This window comes from Acanthochromis polyacanthus, chromosome 17 (genome assembly GCF_021347895.1).
Source record: "Acanthochromis polyacanthus isolate Apoly-LR-REF ecotype Palm Island chromosome 17, KAUST_Apoly_ChrSc, whole genome shotgun sequence".
Lineage (NCBI taxonomy): Eukaryota > Metazoa > Chordata > Actinopteri > Pomacentridae > Acanthochromis > Acanthochromis polyacanthus.
In genome coordinates this window covers 12,737,948-12,758,126 of record NC_067129.1, presented here as the reverse complement: position 1 = coordinate 12,758,126, position 20,179 = coordinate 12,737,948, and the positions used below count along the sequence as shown (strand labels likewise).

At 40.7% G+C, this 20,179-nt stretch overlaps 1 protein-coding gene and 1 pseudogene across 1 annotated transcript; both read right to left on the bottom strand.

Moving 5' to 3' along the window:
- Positions 1-83: 83 nt before the first annotated feature.
- LOC110948795 (immunoglobulin superfamily member 11-like) lies at positions 84-9,077 on the bottom strand (annotated as a pseudogene).
- Positions 9,078-9,222: 145 nt separating this feature from the next.
- dlat (dihydrolipoamide S-acetyltransferase (E2 component of pyruvate dehydrogenase complex)) lies at positions 9,223-19,225 on the bottom strand. The gene is made up of 14 exons (XM_022190490.2): positions 18,785-19,225; positions 17,254-17,355; positions 17,038-17,162; positions 16,748-16,910; positions 15,260-15,386; positions 14,346-14,533; positions 13,327-13,468; positions 13,120-13,187; positions 12,674-12,787; positions 12,256-12,363; positions 12,015-12,133; positions 10,597-10,759; positions 10,340-10,476; positions 9,223-10,263 (listed from the first exon to the last, which is right to left on the bottom strand). The coding sequence occupies exons 1-14, from the start codon at positions 19,037-19,039 to the stop codon at positions 10,134-10,136; spliced, it is 1,941 nt and encodes a 646-aa protein (XP_022046182.2). The 5' UTR covers positions 19,040-19,225; the 3' UTR covers positions 9,223-10,133.
- Positions 19,226-20,179: the final 954 nt, after the last annotated feature.

The window sequence follows — 20,179 nt, the reverse complement described above, 5'->3', positions numbered from 1 at the left end:
ATATTTAAAGACTGGTTTTAAGGAATCTGAAGAAAAGCTCAGGCAGTAAAACTGTGATCTTTCTTGTAAATAAAATACCACACTTCTCAGAATATGGGCATTTATTTCCAAATGTGTCATGCTGTACAGCTACACAGTAGTATGCAGAGAACACCGGCTGGGCTGCAAAAATCCATCGTCTAGAAAGATCTAAAAAGTCCTGAAGTCTTTTCGTCTGATACCTGGGTGGGAGCATCTTTTTTAAAAAAATTCCAAATGCTGAGAAATTAAACAAAGGAGCGCTTCATCAGAGACGGGGTGTAGCGGATCTCGTTGTAACACTCCTCCTCTTCTCCTTTGCCCTCCTTCCACCTGCCGTCCTGCCCCGTCCGATGGAGCCACAGAATCAGGACCAGCAGCGCCAGCAGAACCAAACTCATGGACAAGGTCAGCAGCACACCCTGCAGGATGCCCGAGGAACTGTCTGGAGCTGCACAGAAACACAACGCAGTTATCATAAAGGTGTGGAGAAAAGAAAGCCATTCAGGTGGATGAACTCAGAGGAACTCACGGCTGTAGATGGACAAGTTGACGTAGCAGTTCTCTGTTCCCAGGACGTTAGCGCAGAGCAGCGGTACAGACCAGACGTCTGAGAGGAAACGTTGACAATCTGGACGGAGCCAGACAGATCCCCTGAAGAGAGGAGACAAAGGACACAATATAGTGATACTGAAATACTGAGGAGAACAGTCATGATGTCTTCTTACAGCTCACACACACATGACTTCAGTTACTTTGGAAGTTGTAGCTAATTTCTCCCACCAAAATGTGTAAGCTTTGACTTTATATCAAAGAATCAGATACTTGTAGCACTTTAGGACTGGTATCTGAGCCGTGAAAGTTGGGCCGAGTGAATCCAAGCTATAAAAGTGCTCCAACTGTGACTTTCAGAATCAGATCTATCTAAAAAAAAAAAAAACCTGCTCCCACTTCACACCACTCCAGCATTTTTTAGCTCAACCCAACTCATCTGCTCTGGCTTCTGCCGATTTGGTTTTAACCATTATTTTCAAAATAAAACGTATGGAATTGCAATAGTGAACTCGTCTCAGAGTGCCCTTTTAACCACATTCTCGGCACAGTCGTTTTAAAACACTCATGTTCTCAACATCCCTCTTGATTTCTCTTCATACTTTATTGCCTGGAATGAAAAGTCAACGACAGGCTGAATAGTTTTTATAAGCATTGAATCTGCTACTGGAGCAAAGTACAGTCATAACACCCAACCCTGTTTTATTTGCTCTGTTAAATTCAAGCTAGATGTCATTTTAGAATCAGTTAGCAGACACTGCCTTTACTGCTTTCTGCTACTATCTTTCATCTTAAGCAGGCATAGACAGACAGACAGACAGATAGATAGATAGAATCACTGAGTATACATAATTGAAAATAATACACAATAAAAGTACACATAATTAACCCTCATGTTGTCCTGCGGGTCAAATTGACCCTTTTTAAAGTTTAAAAATGTGGGGGAAACAATGTATTTTCACAGTGAAACTTCTGATGTTCACATTTTCAACATTTTTGGGAAATTTTTGAAATTTTTTTGGTGGAAAAAAAAGAAATGTTAAAAATGTTTCTTAAGAACATTGACAAAAAATCAACCAAAATCCCGCTGGATTTTGGTTGATTTTTTTTGTCAATGTTCTTAAGAAAATAGAAGTTTTACTGATATATATGTAATCACTTCAGATGTTTTTACTCATTTTTTGAAAATATTTACAAGACTTTTCTTCCAAAATTTGGCATATTTTTTAAAAGAATAATTGTAAGGGAAACTTTTAAGAAATTATTGGAATTTTCTTCCTGAAGGTTTTGCAAATTTCCCGAAATTTTGGGGATTTTTTTTTTTTTTTGCTGAATTTTTGGATTTTTTTTTTCAGAAAAGGAAACAATATTTTTGGTGTCCGTAAATGAGGACAACAGGAGAGTAAATAAATGTTCAACCTGAGATATTATTCCTTTGTGTTTTTTTTCCTGCAGCAAAACCTCTGTGACTTCTGCTTATTTTGGCTCACTGTATAAAATTACAACCGCTCAAATTGTCTACATTTACACCTCTTAACTTTGCATCTCACCGTAACGTACAGGAGCATTGAGTGTTTGTGTGAGGCACTGACCATCCATGTTGATGGGAAGCGAGATTTCCTCCGGATTCAGTTTATCCCAGCGGATCTCTGGCGTGGGGATGCCCTCCGCCACCGAGCACGACAGCCTGACACTTCCTCCCATATCAATGTCTCCGTCCCACTGGCACACAGGCAGCGACGGCGGCGCTGCACAAATAATCCACGGGTTTATTGCGAAACCAGACATACTTCTCTGCGAGCACTCCGAATATTTTTCAGTCGGTGGCATCTGCAAGCAAATGTGACTGGACAGATGGTCTGTATAAAAACTGTCACTGTCTGGATTGCTAACAGGCCCTCAGGAGGACTCAAAATTCAAACTTCACACTGAGACAGATTTCATTTGACAGCGAATTCCTCCTCTCCATTTCAGACCATCAGTGTTTTTGGTTGCAGTTTTGAATTGGTATTTTTGTGGGAGTGTTTAACTGTAAAACCAACCGAATTGCATCAGCGAATTGCTAATGAGACTAACGGAGCTAAAACAAGAGCACAAAGGGACAGCTTAGACTGATGGGATGTCATTAGTTTTGCAGGTTTTTGATGGTTATCAATCACCTCTTTGTGAGAGTACGAGTACTATGGTGCTACCAGATTGAATTTATTTTCATTTCCTCCTGGTTTGAGTAGTTAAATAAATATTGCTATGAAATGTGAATACATTTAAGTGTTGTGGAAAATTTTACTTCAAACCTGGAGTTTCCACCTGTGTGAGCAGATAAGACACAGATAATACAATGTTGACTGACAGTGTGGCCTACACATCGAGAACTTCTTTTTATTTCTTAAAAAAAAGCATGTATTTGTTGTTGCATTTTTGAAAATTGCACAGACTGAATTACCTACCAAATCTCCTTTTTGTTTTCTATAATTGTGTCTGTCATCACTGAATTTCTTGAGACTTGACAACATAAGAATCATTTGTAAAGAAGGGTTTATAAAAGTATATGAATATCAGAGGTAGTGATGCTGTAGAAAGCAACAACTATCGTGTCTGCGTTTTCAGTTTTGACAACATTTCTAACTAAAAACTAACACCACATGCGTGCTTTCGTTCCTTCCACCAGCTGTAGTATCTTTGCCTCTTGTCTCGCCTGCTGCACCTCCCTTCTGGAATACAGACAAATCTTTTACAAATGGGAACCACGAACAGTAAAACAAATTACCACAACCCTCCCAAATCCATTTTTTTTCTGCTGGAATTGTGAGATTTTGTCTCACAGTAGAATTATGAGATAATTCCTTCACTGAATCAGAATGACTGTTTTTGCCAAGTCTTCTTTCACATACAAGGACCGTCACTTGGTGTTTACTGATAAATAAAACATTTTTAAAGAAGGATAAAAGATTAAAAGGAAAGCGTGTGAGGCAATGAACAGTAAGAGTTACAAGATGAATAAGAGGCAAGTGTTACGCACCAAATAAAGAGCAAGAGCAGCAAATCCAAATAATAATAAAAGTGTTTTTATATATTTACAGTGTGCAGATCAATGCACTTCCTCAATAGAATTCCAGTTTTTACCTGATGATACACACTAGAGTTGATTTATCACAGCAGAATTCATTATGAGGCGAACTACGGAAATCTATTCAACAGCTCACTCACGAGCAAAATGTCAACCTTATGAAGGCTTTAAAGGAAATGTCACCAAAGCCATGACGATACACTGGATTTCTGTGATTAAAGCCACTGTGTGTGGCTCAAATTTCACAACCTGTGTATCCTGTCAATGTGCTCTACTAAAACTGCACCCTGGTAGTAGCAGATGTGTTGGGGAAACAAACACTATGAACATCAGACTAGAAAAAGACATAAATGCTGCCTAAATGACATTATAGTTAATGATTATAATGGCTGCTTCAAATGTTCAGGTACAGTAGAGCAGGGGTGTCAAACTCATTTTAGTTCAGGGGCCACATTCAGCCAGATTTACCAGTAAAATCACAGCCTAATAACCTATAAATAACCACAACTCCAAATCTTTCCTTTGTTTCAGGGCAAAAAGGTACATTCTGAAGATTTTCACATTTGAGGAATTATCCTTTTGCAAAACATTGTGAAAAAACTGATTTTTTAAAGAAAAATAAGCTCAATTTCAGCAACAATATGCCTCAGTTTATCATTATAGTTAATATATAACTGAGGGTCTTTTGAAGTCCATGGATATATCTTGCATTTTTATTTTTAAAAAATTTTTTTATGTTCATTATGACCGTGTCTTTACGAATTCCATAATTATTTACTAAGTAAACAATCCTTTATTAATAAAAAAAAAAGACGGGATATCACAAAAATGTCCAAAAACGACAAACAAAATAACAAAAACATGAGACGAACGACAAGCCAGACAAAAAAACAAGACAAAATATTCCAAAAATGAGACACACAATGACAAAAGAACAATGAGAAATCTAGTATTTTGTTTTATGATCAAAACAACTTGTCATGGTCGAGAAATTATTTTAAATTTACAGTTTTACAAATTGACAATCTGCAGTTAATGTCTTCTCTGTAATTTTACACTTTGAGGGCCGGATTGGACCCTTCAGGAGGGCCGCATGTTTCTCACCCCTGCTGTAGAAGAATTGGACGACATGTGTCAGACTTACCCAGAACAGTCAGCGCCAGCTCTCCTATACCAGGATCTGCAGTCTCTGGTGGGTTGTTGACCATGCAGCGGTAAATACCAGCATCTGACACTCGTGTGTCATTCAGGACGATATCTGCACTCAGGGGAATACCTGCAGTTGGTTCACAAGAAATAGTTGAGTTTTTAAGCTTCTATTTGGAATTATATTTATAGCTGGAAAAGGAAAGATATTAAACATCAGTGTTAAGAAGCAAAGGCGTCAGTTTTTATAGTACCTGTAAAACCCACCCTGCCAGTGAGGGAGGGGTCCTCAATCACCTGTCCATGGTCGTACACAATCACCTGGAAGATTTGAAAATTCACAAAAGGACATTTTTAGCTCAGTTTTTCAGAACATTGTTTTTTAAATCAGATTATACACCCAATGAAATGACATTGAAATATTTCATATACACCTGAAATATCCTCATTTACTCATTAAACCTTTATTTAAACTGAAATATTATTATGCTGAGACATGAGAAAACAATTAAAGATGCACACACACACACACAAATGGGAAACATTTAATTAGAAAACAAATGAATCTACTAAAACAAGAACAGCTGGAGGTGAAATGAATTAAAAACCTGAAGACCTGAGCTGCCCTACAGATAAGTCCAGCATCACATTGTTCTGCATGTTATTCCAGGTTGCAGGTGCACGGCGGGTAAAACCGGATGGTCTTGGCTCAGAAAAGAGTCGACACCCGCTGCGTAATCCAATCATTTGAGCGAGTATGACTCAGGTCCACATTAAAAGACAGCAGGGGTGCAGACAGTGTCTATCACAGAGGGAGAGCTGCACAACCTTTGCATGCAGCTCACAAAATGTCGAGTATTAATCTGATCTAAACAAGGCTGCAGACTGGCAGTGTGTGTGTGTGTGTGTGTGTGGTGGGGGAGTTCAGACCTGTATTGGGGTTTCTGGACTGGAAAAGGAGCCAGAGTCCAGATGATGTTGAGTCTGGAGAGGCGGGTGGAGGTGGAGGTGAAGAAGGAGCAAGGCAGGATGGCAAAATCCCCTTGAACCACCTCCATGCTGGATTCCCTCATGGCCACTCTGAGTGCAGCTGAGTCAGTTAGAAATGGTGGGAGAGGACAAACAATGTGAGGGGTTATTTCCCAAACTCCTTCATATTTTAGTGATATTCCTTTTTTGACTTTCCTAGCTGCTCGCCTGTTGTCGTGCAGATTGCACCGGTCCTCCCTCTCCCCCTTCATTACTGCAATAATGAATCCCTCCCTTCCTCCCTCCTCCTCCGTCGCCATCCCTAGGCCTTTTGTGTGTTTGTGTGTGTGTGGGAATTCAGTGTGCATATTAGTTGTTAATCACACTTGACAGCTCTGAGGGTGAGCCAAACCGATCACAGAGCGAGCGGAACAACAGTCCACTTCACTGGGATGTGTTTCTGGAAACATTACTGTCAATCCACAGAATTGTCTCCGTGCAGATCACCAGTTTCTGAAATGTCAGTCTGTAGAGAGTTCTTCAAATTAAGACCCAAAATGTCACTTTTGTTAAATCTAAGCGCAATATTAAAATGCTGCACTTTACAGAATGTCAAATAACAGCAGTAAATGCAAAAATAAACCTCGTTAGCTCAACTGTTGGATGAAGCTCATCACTCCTGACAAGTTCTACATTCACTCTTCCATCTGGAAAACATATTTAATTAAGCTCCTAATTGTCAGTGAGGCTCATCAAACATCTCGCCAGATACTCAGGAGATTTGGGTGGATGTAGCTTTACAGATTCTGCAAACCAACTGAAGCCACTGCATTGAACAAAACTACCAGAACTTTCCATCTTTGCCTCTAGATACCAGACAGGAACACTCACCAGTCTGCAGAGCGGTGAAGCACACACACACGGTCCAGAGCATCCATCTTCCAGAAGAACCCATAGCTGATAGGGAGGACGAGGGAGGCAGCCCTCTCTCCCCACCAAACGAGCTGGTGGCCAAAAAACTAGGCATGCATGATTAATCTATTGAGCGATGCAACCAGCCCCACCCGCCTTTATTTTCACTCTCATTAAGGCTCAGTGTCTGCTTAGAGAGGAGGGGAAAAATACTGTAATTATGCTGTCGGTTAAGTGACTGCAGGAGGGTTTTTATTAAGTCCTATCAACTGTTTGTGTCCAGAGTGGCAGCAGAGCTACCTATAGAGGTGAGCTTTAGTCTCATTAGTTATTGTAGCACGAAGAGCTGCAGCTGCTGCAGAAATATTTTATATAGAAGAGCCCATAATGCTGCAGGTTAGCATACAGTGTGCATATATCATGAAGTAACTGATGTATTATAGTGATGGGAGTATCAGTAGTTAACCAGCAGCACCAACCACAGTCTCAATGTCATATCATATAAAGCTGCAGCAGTAAATCCTCTGATGATACTTTTATTATTGCTTTTGAATTGAACTGTCCCTTTCTTTAAAAAAAAGAAAAAAGATTGTATTGTTTCTTTTTTCATGTAACACTAAAGATGAAAATATTTTTTCACGATTGCTGAAGTAATACATGAATCAATCCATGTTTGGACCACCTGAAAATTCATCTAAAGCTATTTTTGTAATGAATTAGTTTGTTATTTATAAATTAAAATGAGCAAAGCCTTGTTAGTAGCAAGTTCTAACATTAGGATTTGATGTTTTGTACATTTGTGTTTATTGTCTTACTCCTTCCATGTCTCATTTGTATCCAACTGTGAAAATATTTATAGTTCTCTGTTGATGAATCATCAAAGTTTGATCTTATCTTAAATGTAAAGGTCTGTTTGGAACTTTGCAAAACTGTGAAGAGCATTTTTAACTATATCTAACAGACAAAGTCATTAATAAATACAAAAAAAAACTGATTTGACAGATTAATCAGTGATGATTGATGATAGCTAATCTATCAACTACAGCCTATTTTTTCTCAGCTTTCTTTGTTTGTGTTACATATTGTCCTGTTTTGTGGATAATGGACTCTGCCACCCATCAGATCTAATTTTTCCTGCGTTTCAAGCACATCACTGGACTAAAATTGCATCTATTTAGGAGTGTTTCCAAGACCAAGAGCCAACTTTTAATTTTAGCATTGCTACACTAAGCCATGCTAAAAATGACTGATCTTTATTAGGAAATGTTGATCGAACAATGCCTTTTTTCTGCACAAAATACATGTTACTCAGATTACATAAAATCAGCCCAAACACAAACTGTCCATCCCAGAGACCCAAATCAGCTCCGTTCCATGAGGACAAACTGTGGTTCTGGACTTGATAACGTGCAGTGATTCGAGGATTCAAGGCAGCGAAAGATCTAAGGTTGTCACTGGTGTGCAGAAACGTTCAAAGACAAGTATCTGACACTAGCAGCAAGTCATCTGGTGATAAGGACATCCTCCAGTTATCACCTACGGGCTAAACAAAATGCCGTCATAGCTGCTTTTTTGATGGATTTACATAAAGCGTGTTAGTTATTCATGACCCACATAAGTGGATCTGCCTGCCAAGTTCCCCAGTGATCATCCAAATATGTGAAGTTCGCAACCAAACGTCGCATGTTGGCTAACAGTTACGCCAAGAGGGTCGAAATTCAAGCCAGTCAAAATGTCAGATTTAATGAGCGTCATATGGAAACATGAGTAAATGGTTTCACACATACGAGCACCGTGACAGCTTGAGGAGCAACGGGGGCAGACGGACGGTTTCGACTGAGCCAGTGAATTAATCCAAAATAAGAAGAAAGTCGCGGAATAAAGCAGCTTCAAAAAAAAAAAAAGAAATCACACTTTTATCCAAATGCAGATTCTTGAGTGCAGGAAAGTAACATGTGTGACCTTTTCAAGTTTTCATATTTGACCTTTTGCTACATCACCTCAATGAGGTCAGTGTCTTCCTGTTATTTTCCTGCTGCAGTTTGTTTGGACTCCTGTCACCTCTTTCCCTTCTTAAATTTCATTTAAATACATGTTCCTGTAGGGATTGTGCATATTGCTGACACAAAATAAAGATTAAAATAATTAATACTTGTATCCCAGAATGTGCTATTTTTGCAAATCACATCCAAAACAACATATTGTGATGGAATAAGGAGGCAGCCTGAGCCTGTTTTCAGGTGCTGTGGATGTAGTTTATTGTGTGTGGGTCTACATGAATCAGCGGTGACAGCTGACCGAGATATTGGGGGAAAAAAAAAGAGATGTACAAGGAGGTTGGCTGTAGGCTTGGATTGTTACTTTATCTGTTTTGTGAGCAGCAGTAATAAAAAAAACAAACAAATGGTAAAACAGGTCAGTAGTTTTTCAAATATCCAGATTATTCCAGATCTTTTTTTTTTTTTAAATCACAAGTCCATTTGCTAATCGCATTAATGTAGAAACATAGAGTATGTCTAACTTTTAAAAACTAAAACCAAAGAGCCTACGGCACAATGTTGAGTTCTCCCAATTTATTCAAATAACATCCAACACCAGCTTTGTGCGTATCAGCTGTGAGATACAGAAGATTCCCGAGACTAGAAGGTAAAACATCCCCACTGAAGAGAGAATTGGCAAAACCGTTGAGTGTTTCCTTTGAGAGCGTCTGTTATCAATCAGGACTATACAGTGATTAAATTTCCTGAGCTTGGTTGTTTCAACCAAACAGCTCACCACCATAAATATGTACAGCACTGTGTCCATTCACAGTGAAGAATATACACACTGTAGCATCAATCCACAGAAAACACGCTAGATATTTCAATTGTGTGTGGCCGCTGAACAGGGAGGTGTGTGTGTGTGTGTGTGTGTGTGTGTGTGTGTGTGTGTGTGTGTGTGTGTGTCTAGATCTGGACTGTGTGCATCTCAACTTTAACTTACATTCAGCTCCCTCATCTTGTCTTGCAAGCAAGCAAAAATCATAATCCACAACAGCGGCACATCTCGTCGGATTTATCAACTTCACACAAAATGACAGATTCAAGTGTGTACAGATACACACACACACAAGTTACGGGATCAATGTGCTCGCTTGTTTGGCGTGTAACACTTCCCTTTATTGTCGTTTTAGTGACATATTGCCAATCTATTCTATTGTAAATTATACCTAATTCTGATCTTTTATGAAATGGGGCCACAATAAATAGAATGAGTGAGACAGAGGAAGAGGAAAGAAAGACAGAAAGGAGAGGCAGCGAGACAGACGGGTAAGCGGAGTGAGTTCTGCCTCTTCTCTTTCAGGGTAACTGGGAGTGACCTGGTGGCAGGTCGGCCAATCACAGGAGGATCCACACCACATCAGACCAATCAGATCACTTCAGTGAGAGGCCTCCGCCTGTTGCTGCATCTTAACAGCAGTACAGTCTGATCACAACAGCATAGTGACGGGTTTCTCCAGGAACTTGCGGAACTCTGCGAGCCACTGCGCACCGACTGCCCCGTCCACCACCCGGTGGTCGCAGCTCAGCGTCACTGACATCACGCTGGCCACGTCGAACCTACAAACGCACACCGTGTTAGATCAGAGTTCTAAGTGTGTCCAGGTTGTTGAAACACTGCTGTCATGACACTGACCCTTTCTCGTTGTCAGCAGGAATCAGCCGTTTCTCTGAGCCTCCGACAGCGAGGATACAGGACTGAGGAGGATTGATGATCGCTGAGAAGTTCTTGACGCCAAACATCCCTAAATTGGAGATCGTGAATGTCCCTCCCTAGTGGAAAAAAAACAACACAATTAGGAGGAATGTTCAGGTTTGTTAGTTCACTATTAATGGATCAAATTTGCACAAAGCCGGCCATCCCACTTTCAAGATAATGATAATTTGCTCTACCTGGAACTCGTGAGGCTGCAGTTTGCCGTCTCTGGCTTTGGCAGCGAGAGCAGACACATTGGAGCTGATGGCAGCCAGTCCTTTGGTGTGGGCGTTAAACACTATGGGCGTGATGAGACCGCTGGCTGTGCTCACTGCTACGCTCACATCCACCACATGATTCCTGGATGAATTAAAAGAAGTCAATACTGAGGACAGCACATTAATCTGCTCAATGTGACTTTGCTTCAAAGTGAGACCAGTTGAAAAAATGTCTGAGCTTAGAGTGCCCTCTTCTGGCAGAACTGTGAAGCTGCTCCATTAGAGATGAATGCCCAACAAATAGGTCACATTAATATTCCACACTAACAATACGGCTGTTTTTCTGTTGGAAACGCTCTCTTTTCTTTTTTTAAGCGACTGAGTGAAGTGAGTAACAACTGTGCTTAGACACGAACATCACTTAGATTTTTGCACTTAATTAACCAAATTCCTGGGAGAATCTTGGTTGCGTTTGCATACACTGCTCAGGAAACATGAGCTTACTCACAACCCATCAACTCCAAGGCTGAAAATTACTATCATTTACATTGATGATGAATCTGTGAATTATTTTCTTGATTAATCCTTTACTTGTTTGGTCATGAAATGTCAGAAAATGTTAAAAAAAAAAAAAAGTCAATCAGTGTTCCCAAAAACCCAAGATGATCCATCAAAATGTCTTATTTTGTCCACCACCCACAGATATTCAGTTTACTGCCATGAAGGAGGAAAGAAACCAGAAAATATTCAAATTTTAGAAGCTGAAATGAGAGAATTTGGATTTTCTTTGTTTAAAAAAAGTTAAAAACAGTTGACGATTAAATAACTACCTGGCAAATAATCAATTAATGCTGGTAATAGTTGCAGCTCTACACAGCAATAAGAAGGTAAACTATCTGCTCAAATGCAGCTACAGTGATAAGACTCATCATTTTCACATGTCCACACTGTCCTAAAAATATATGTTGAATTCCTTCATGTCACTGACACCCGTTACCTGCATGTTACCTTGAAACTTGGCACATGCTCACATGCACAAAAGCATTCAAGAAAGCTTGTTGTGTGCATATGTGGCAGAGAAATTCTCCAGGAGAAACTTCAATCGGGAAATTAGGCTGACGATAAAAGCCCCGCTCTGCTTATAGTAACATGGGTTCTCATTTAAACTGCATTTAAATTACAGTTATGAACTCGGCTTGTCGGAAAAAGCCGACTGTGGGATGTCCTAAAGGTTCCCAAGATTGTAAGTGATTATGAATAAATTTAGAATCAGAGAAAGACTGCGGATCAAAGATCAGTGGGTTCATAAATCAGGAGAGTATTTTTCCAGCTGACTGTTTACTGGAACCAAACAACATCTACATGTGTTTGGATAACCTGTTTGTGTGTTTACTCACTGGCGAATGACTGTGTCCAACCAAGAGGAGTTGCACTCGGGAACCTTGAGGCAGGCCAGAGCGCTGGCTTTGATGATGAAGTCATTCACACTAAGTTTGATATTCTGGGCTTTCACCTCCTGTAAAGAAGAGGTGAGGTTGTTTATGAGAATGAGTTCATGAGGGAATCATTATCTTCACTCAGGAATAAAGTATGTTTCCTTTTATTTAATAACACGTCCATTTACAAGCATAAACACACCTCATTTAGCTCTTTTCGAAGTTCAAGCACTTGGTCCATGTTGACATCTAAAGATAGGTAATAGTGCGGGATGGTTTGCTTGGACTGCATCAACCTCTGAGCGATGACCTGCAGGAGAGACAAATAAATGCTTTGAGCTATAATTTATCTTGGAGAGGAATGAGGTGTGTTGGGAGTTTGTTGTGATAAATTGGGTGCCTGTCTGCGGGGCAAAATGTGGAAGCACAGGTCAGAGATAACAGAGCTACACTGTGAAAACACCTCAGGACATTTCCCTCAGAGCACTCAATACACCAGCATCGCACCCTGCATAGAAGGAATCTGTCATCAACTTCTGCTGGCAGAGGAGTTAAGGAAGAGAGGATGTCATCATGGAATATAAGGGACCACCAGGAGTCCGGTGTGCGTTGGCTCTCACCTTGCGGATGTTGCTGATAGGGATGTCAGTGAAGGTCCCAGCTGGTGCTGCAGCAGCTGCAGCAGGTGTACGAGCAGATGGAGCAGCAGCTGGAGTGGGAGCAGCAGCTACAGCCTGCCAATGGACGTGGTTTAATTTGCATCAAAACAAATTACAACAAAAACTGAGGCACATACAGTGTGACAAAAAACTTTGGAAGTTTGGACAAAATGCTCTAAAAGCATAATTCTATTTACCAAAATACCTGAAGACACTCAATAGAGTGTAAAAAGAAATATATGTTTAAAAAATGAAAAAGCAGCATAATGACATGATTAATTAGTTAAACAGAAAACTATTCCACTGCAACTTCTATCAATTCAAAACACCATAATAATAAATGCTACATATGATCAAACAGAACTGAATGTGCTTTACTACTACTTAATAGCCGGGGATTCACTTACAGGTGCAGTCTTTGCTGGAACAAAGCTCTCAATATCTTTCCGGGTGATACGTCCTTCAGGACCAGACCCTGAACAGAATACACATTCAAGAATAGTAAAAAATATTGCACCACTACTTTTCCATGGCTCTGTATTTCGTCTTTCAGCAAAAATATGAAAGATGTTCTGCCAAATTACATCAGAGTCGCGTGTGTCCTGGTTACCTACCGCTGACCTGTGCCAGGTCAATGCCTTTGTCAGCAGCTAGTTTCTTGGCAAGCGGACTGGCGAACACGCGGCCTTTCCTGGGTGCTGCTGGGGCAGCAGCTGCTGGAGCAGGACTGGGGGCTGCAGCAGCTGGAGCTGCAACCTACAACACAAACACAAAATGCTGTTAAGTAATCCTAAAACTGGTCGTGATGAAAAGTACTCAGGAAATCTGCATGGATATATTTTTGATGTACAAGTGTGTTCTTAAGATAAGATACGATAAAACTTCATAAATTTATTTAGTTCCAAAGGTAATCCCATTTATCCTACTTTGTACTTCCAATGCACCAAATCTTACAGGAAAATATTTTACTCTCCATTCCACTACATTTAATAAATGCCTTCGTTTAGGATTACATTATACACAAATGATAGCGTAATTGTTACAGATTAACCAAGTGGTTGCCACATATTTTGGCTCCTCCTGTCTTACAAAAATCAAAGTAAGTCAGGGTCACATTTCAGATGGCTATGAGTAGCTAACTCCAAAAAAGATAACGATTAGAGAAAAAGTCTAAAAATTGAAAGCAAATGTGTGCAGCAGAGTCTTGTTTTGTTAACTTTCCATTTGCATAAATTATCTCACAACAGCTCAGACTCACGTGGAGTCAGTGTATTTAAAAATGCATAGAAAGCAGTTCAAACTAGCTCTAACTGCAACAGCTGCAACAGCAACATGCTGCTGACACACAGGCTTTACTACTGATTATATAAAAATAACATATATAATACAATATCAGTCAGAGGGACCAAACAAGGACTTTAACACTTTAACTACATTTTGTAATACTTATATTCTTTTACTTAAGTTGAATTCCTTAATGCAAAATTTTTCCTTGTATTGGACTATTTTACTGTTCTGGTACTTTTACTAATGCGAAGGATCTAAATACTTCTTCCACCACTGATGGCAAAATTCAGTATTTGGGTACAGTACGTACTTCTAATTGAAAATCAAAGCTTTCCGTATGTCTCACCGGTGTTGGAGCTGGAGCTGGAGGTGGTGTGGAAACCTCAGCCACCCCGGTCTCTACGTAGTCCTTGAAGGCAGCAATGTCGCTTTCCTTCTCGACAATGATGCAGAGTGGCGTTCCCAGGGGAACATCTCGAGTTCCCTCTGCCACCATGATTTTAGCCAAATATCCCTCCTCCTGCACCTCAAAGCCTACACAAACGCACATGAAAGGAACATGGTGAGGTTCAGCACTAAAGACAACTGTAATTGTTTTTCTTTAAAAGGACACTAGGAGACAAATAACACATCACAGAAAAAGACAATAGCAAAACCATATTTTTAACATTTTGCCAAAGTCAGATGGACTTATTCCTCCAGCTTAAAATTTAAAGGTTAGGGTTAGCACTTCCTGGTAGTTTTCCACTCATTTTGTGCTCATTTTTCTATGGCAGTATAAACCGTACGGATCAGCACAACCACTGCACTAAGTAAAGATTCAAAAATATCTTTTGTGTAGTATGACAAACTTATAATTCCATAAATCACAGTAAAGGAAAAAATAAATTTACATTTTTTTAATTAATTATTTTACAGAAACTGAATAAAACTGGAATCATGACGTACAACATTTTCCCGAGCACCCACAGGTTTTTACCAACACTGGAAAAAAAATTGTGAATCCACAAAGTCTCGATATATTTACCACTTACATCTTTCATTTGTTTCCGTACTGATTAAAAATCAGACATTTCTCGCTTTTTTGCAAGTTTCTTGTTCTGAAAAAGTTCATAATTTTGGCTAATTTGAGAAGACGACATGCCCGTCAAACCTGTTGGCTGCTTTTAGGGTTCAGAGGGTTTAAAGTCTGTTAAAAAAAAGAGGCACTGACTGCGCAAATACACCAGCACTGAGGTGCTGAAATCAGTTTGGATTTACCGATGGTTGCCTTGTCAGTTTCGATCTCAGCCAGAAGATCTCCTTCACTCAGCTTCTCTCCAACCTTTTTCTCCCAGCGCTGCACTGTTCCCATCGTCATGGTGGGAGATAGAGCAGGAAGTGTGATCTGTAACACATACATCACATGAGTGTGAACAAAACAAATCTAGGAAGCAGAGCAATCTCTGTAGCTGACTTGGAAAAAACTGTGAAGGCAAAGCATCATCTATCAAACTAGATTCTCTCTCGGCTTTAAATTTATAATTAAATGAGGAAACTGCCTGACTTAAAGGGGAACTTCGTTTTTTTTCAACCTGGGGTCTGTTTTCATTTGTCATTTCATACATGTGAGTGATGGACAAATGAATTTTCGACATAGCTCCAGTATTTAGCCAGGCAGGCAGCTTAGCAGCTCAGCTAGTGAAAAGTATGGGGCAGAGGCCCCCCCGCGTCAAAGTCTGCCCTAACGTGCTTTTTTGCCTCACACTGACCGGCTCGGATAGTCTCAACGAGTGTTCCACAACATACTAGAGATGAGAAGTGAACGAAAACCTCCACATTACTCGCCAATCGCTCTTTGTTGTGGTCTGTATCCAAATCTCTGGACGCTAGAAAGCAAATCTCGTTCCGAAATCGCGCGATAGCTCGCGAAATCGCGCCATAGCTCGCACGATTTCGGAACGAGATTTGCTTTCTAGCGTCCAGAGATTTGGATACAGACCACAACTAAGAGCGATCGCCAGGTAATGTGGAGGTTTTCGTTCACTTTTCATCTCTAGTATGTTGTGGGACACTCGTTGAGACTATCCGAGCCGGTCAGTGTGGGGAAAAAAAGCACGTTAGGGCAGACTTTGACGCGGGGGGGCCTCTGCCCCATACTTTTCACTAGCTGAGCTGCTAGCTGAGCTGCTAAGCTGCCTGCCTGGCTAAATACTGGAGCTATGTCGAAAATTCATTTGTCCATCACTCACATGTATGAAATGACATATGAAAACAGACCCCAGGTTGAAAAAAAACGAAGTTCCCCTTTAAACTCTGATTTTTTTGTTTTTTATACTTGAAAACAATGGCAATGTGAGCAGCTGGATGTGACATGGCATAGGAACCCTCAAGTAAACACATGAAGACACAGGAAAAAAAAAAAAAGATTTTCCAACCAGAAACAACAAAGCAAGTATTACTACCGTTTGTCACATCCATGGAAACTGTTTAATTCTACACACAACAGCTTTTAATATTACACCTCGGGGGATTTGTCACAAGGCCGGTCATTTCAAAGAGAAACCTTAACACACCATCAGACAGAAGACTGCATAGGGGCAACAAACAAGTGAGTTCCATTTCTGTGCTCACACCATCAATGTGACTGGGCCCTGATGAAACTAAAGCTTTGGACACAGAGCGCAGTGACTGTAAACAGAGTCTGCATTACATGATTCTTACTGTCGCGTACCTGCCTGTACACTGTATATTTAAGAGCACGCCTACCTTCATGTGTGTGGGGTAAGAGCTGCCCGGGGCTGCAGGAGGAGCAGCAGCAGCAGCAGCTGCAGAAGGAGGAGGAGGAGCGGAGGCAGCAGGGGAAGGAGCGGCCCCAGCTGATTTGATTGAGTCCAACGTTACATCCTTAAAGGCAGAGATCAGGTCGGGGCTGCAGAAGGAAACACACGCACAGATATTAGACAAAAATTGAAACAACATTTTGAACCTCGCAGTAGTGAGTGGGTCTCCTTGTCGTGGCAATGATGTGAACACTAATGTGAGCAAAGGACACTAACCTGTCAACTGTGATGCAGATAACTGATCCAACATTGACATCTCTGGTCCCTTCAGGAACGAGAATCTTTGCCAGATAGCACTCCTCCAACATCTCAAAACCCACAGTTGCCTTGTCCGTCTCTACCTACAAAAACAGACAACATATTAAAAAAAGCACACAGTGAAGATTTCCTACAATAATATGAGGACACATTTCTTCACACAGAGCTCCTCACCTCAGCTATGAGATCACCCTCAGCGATTTTCTCTCCTTCTTTCTTCTCCCAGCGAGCGATCGTTCCTGTCTGCATGGTGGGTGACAGCGCAGGAAGCTCCACCTGATGAACAGAACAAAAGACCATGTTCCAAAAATAATTGGTGATAGTTCAAGAATGACAAAAGATCACCATCGTCATTTTACAGACAGTATATTCACCCGGGTTCCAAAATGGGGCACTGCAAATATGTCAGATGTCAGGTGTTGTAACTGCAGTTGTTACATCTTCCTCATTCCACTTGTTCAATAAATTACACAAACTGCATTTCGTCACATCTGTGATTTTTATGGCAGTGTACAGGGTCAAGTAAATTGGGATAGCAGAGATAAATGTGCGCTACCAGTGGAGAGACAGACAACATGTAAAAAAAAAAAAATCTAATAAAAGTAATGCGGAACTAAACTGAAAACTGAATTATGACCATACCAACACGACTACTATGGTGTCCCACTTTAAATAGCACATACTATACATTTCCAGTTTTTGTTGACGTCTGCTCCTTTATAGTGATGGTGGAGGTGGATTGGACTGCGTTGTTTATTTTTTTAAAAGTGTTTCCAATATTTATTATGATGCATGAGGAGGCAAAATTTAGATGTATATCTTCCCATAGGTGACCCACCTTTTCAACAGCATCAACAAAAAATGAAAGCGAAGGGTAGAAGCTTCGTAAACGCCAAATGCTTAACAGAGGCGATGTATTAGATTGTGTTAGCTTCCACAGGTGTACCTAAGAAAGAGGCCAGGGAGCGTAAGGGATTTAGTACACAAGAATAATACTGTATTGATGGAGGAGAATAATGTTCACCAAACGACCACTCCATAATACACATTCTGGCTTTAAAAAAAACACTCAATTTGGCCCGACTCCCTGTGAACACCCTGTATACTCAAAACCTGTTGAAAATAACTTTGCAGTAGTGCAATATCATACAGCACTAGACAAAATGACTTTTAAGGCATTGGATAATTAAATATATGAGGGGAAAGCCTAATTTTGCGCGTTTTATATTATTGGACTCCCACGGATCCCTATCCTTTGGGTACAATTGTCAGCTCATAAGAGGAGACCTCATAAAATTTGTTCACTGAATACCACAAAGATCACCGAATAATGGTCAAGACTGAGATGACAGCTACCACAGTGATTGTGCTGGGACACGGGGACACTTTCTGCTTCACAGCTGAACGCCTATAACAGAACTGAACGTAAATTACAGCTCGATGTGGGAATACGCTCTTGTGGTGCCACATACCATCACAAACGGGAGCTCTGAAAATGTCAGTTAATGAACACGATGTGTGCAGAATCTGATGCAACAGTTTAGTTTAAAACATCTGCAAAGACTCCTCTTTACCGGCCGGGTTTAACATTTAGAGGAGTGACAGCTCTGAGATGTACCGAGCAGCTCTCATGCTAGCTGGGGAGGTCATGCTAGCAGTAACGGTGAGCCGCGGTGCTATAGCAACCTGAAAGCCGGTCAGTTACCTTCTGGTGCGGCGGCAGACTGTAAAAGCGTTTGCTCTGACAGCCGCCCGCCAGCTGGGGACACCGCAGGAAAGTCGCTCTGTGGCCGAAGCCGGAGCCCACAGACACGGCCCGGGACCCCGCTCCGGAGTGCAGCCGCCTCACGCAACCGGTTCCGCGCACGGAGCGGCAGCCGAGCGCAGCAGGCCCGGCCGGGAGGGCACGGGGACAGGGGAGTCCGGAGGACGGCCTGAGCCGCAGGATAAGACGAAGCATGTCGCAGCGGTTGTAACACTATATAGAGCTGTTCAATAATGGATCTGCCTCACACCGGCATCAGAGATACGCTGGCACCGAGTGTCTCTGTGCCCCAAAAGCCTGGCCGAGCTCACTGCTCACTTTCTAATGACCTCCTCCTGTCCAAAACACAACGCTTTACGGCTCCGTGTCCTGCCGTCAAGTCGAATGAGGTGTCGCAAAATGGAGGTCATTCAAATTTCAGTCACGGAATACCAAAAATTACACCTCCACTTTGCTATGGAATTTTAAAAAAATGTGTTGCATCAACGTAGATACTATTCAATAGCTGCCTTGGGACCATCGGTGCTCGGACCCTAATAACAATTTGTATTAGTGACGTGTCCCCCAGCTGATAACCAGAAAGCAATAAAAACTGTTAACATATGTAAAAAAAAAATAATAAAAAAAATGCTATAAATGCTTAAATCTGTTCAGCTGTTTTTTGTTTTTTTGTTTTATTTTATCTTTTCTTCCTTCTTTCCTTTTTCTCATTTTAAAGTGATGTTTGTTAACTCTGTCACTATATGTTTCATTATCATGTATATTTTAGATGTTACCTGTGACTTTGTGAAATTAAAAAAAATGAATAAATAAATACACGTGTCGATGCGCGTATAGCTTTGAGAAAGTCACGTGACCGATACAGCTGCCGTTTGCAAACTGTGTTTATAAGAATCTCGTCTGTCAACGAGATGTGTCCATAGACACATACAGTCTATGTGTCCATAGACTGTATATAAAGATTCATTTCTGCCAGAAGAATCACAGATCTTTTGAAGCGCAATTCTTCGCTTCAAGCCATTATGGAGCCCGAGAGAAAAAGAAAAGTTTCCTCTGTGTGGGACCATTTTGATTTTATACTGGCAGATAAGGTATTCGTTTTTATTCCTTTGTTGTTTCATCCTGTTCCTCTCAGTTCCACTTGATCTATCACAACTCAAATCCTGAATGCCAAAATCTTGGAAAAACTTGTTTTTTTTTTTATTAAAAAATAGCTACGTTTTTTGTTAATTTTCGGATGACATACCAAACCATTTTTTTCCCGTTTTCGTACAAAAAATGACGATCTTTGTCCATTTTCGGACAACATACTATGACATTTCATTTTTGGACGAC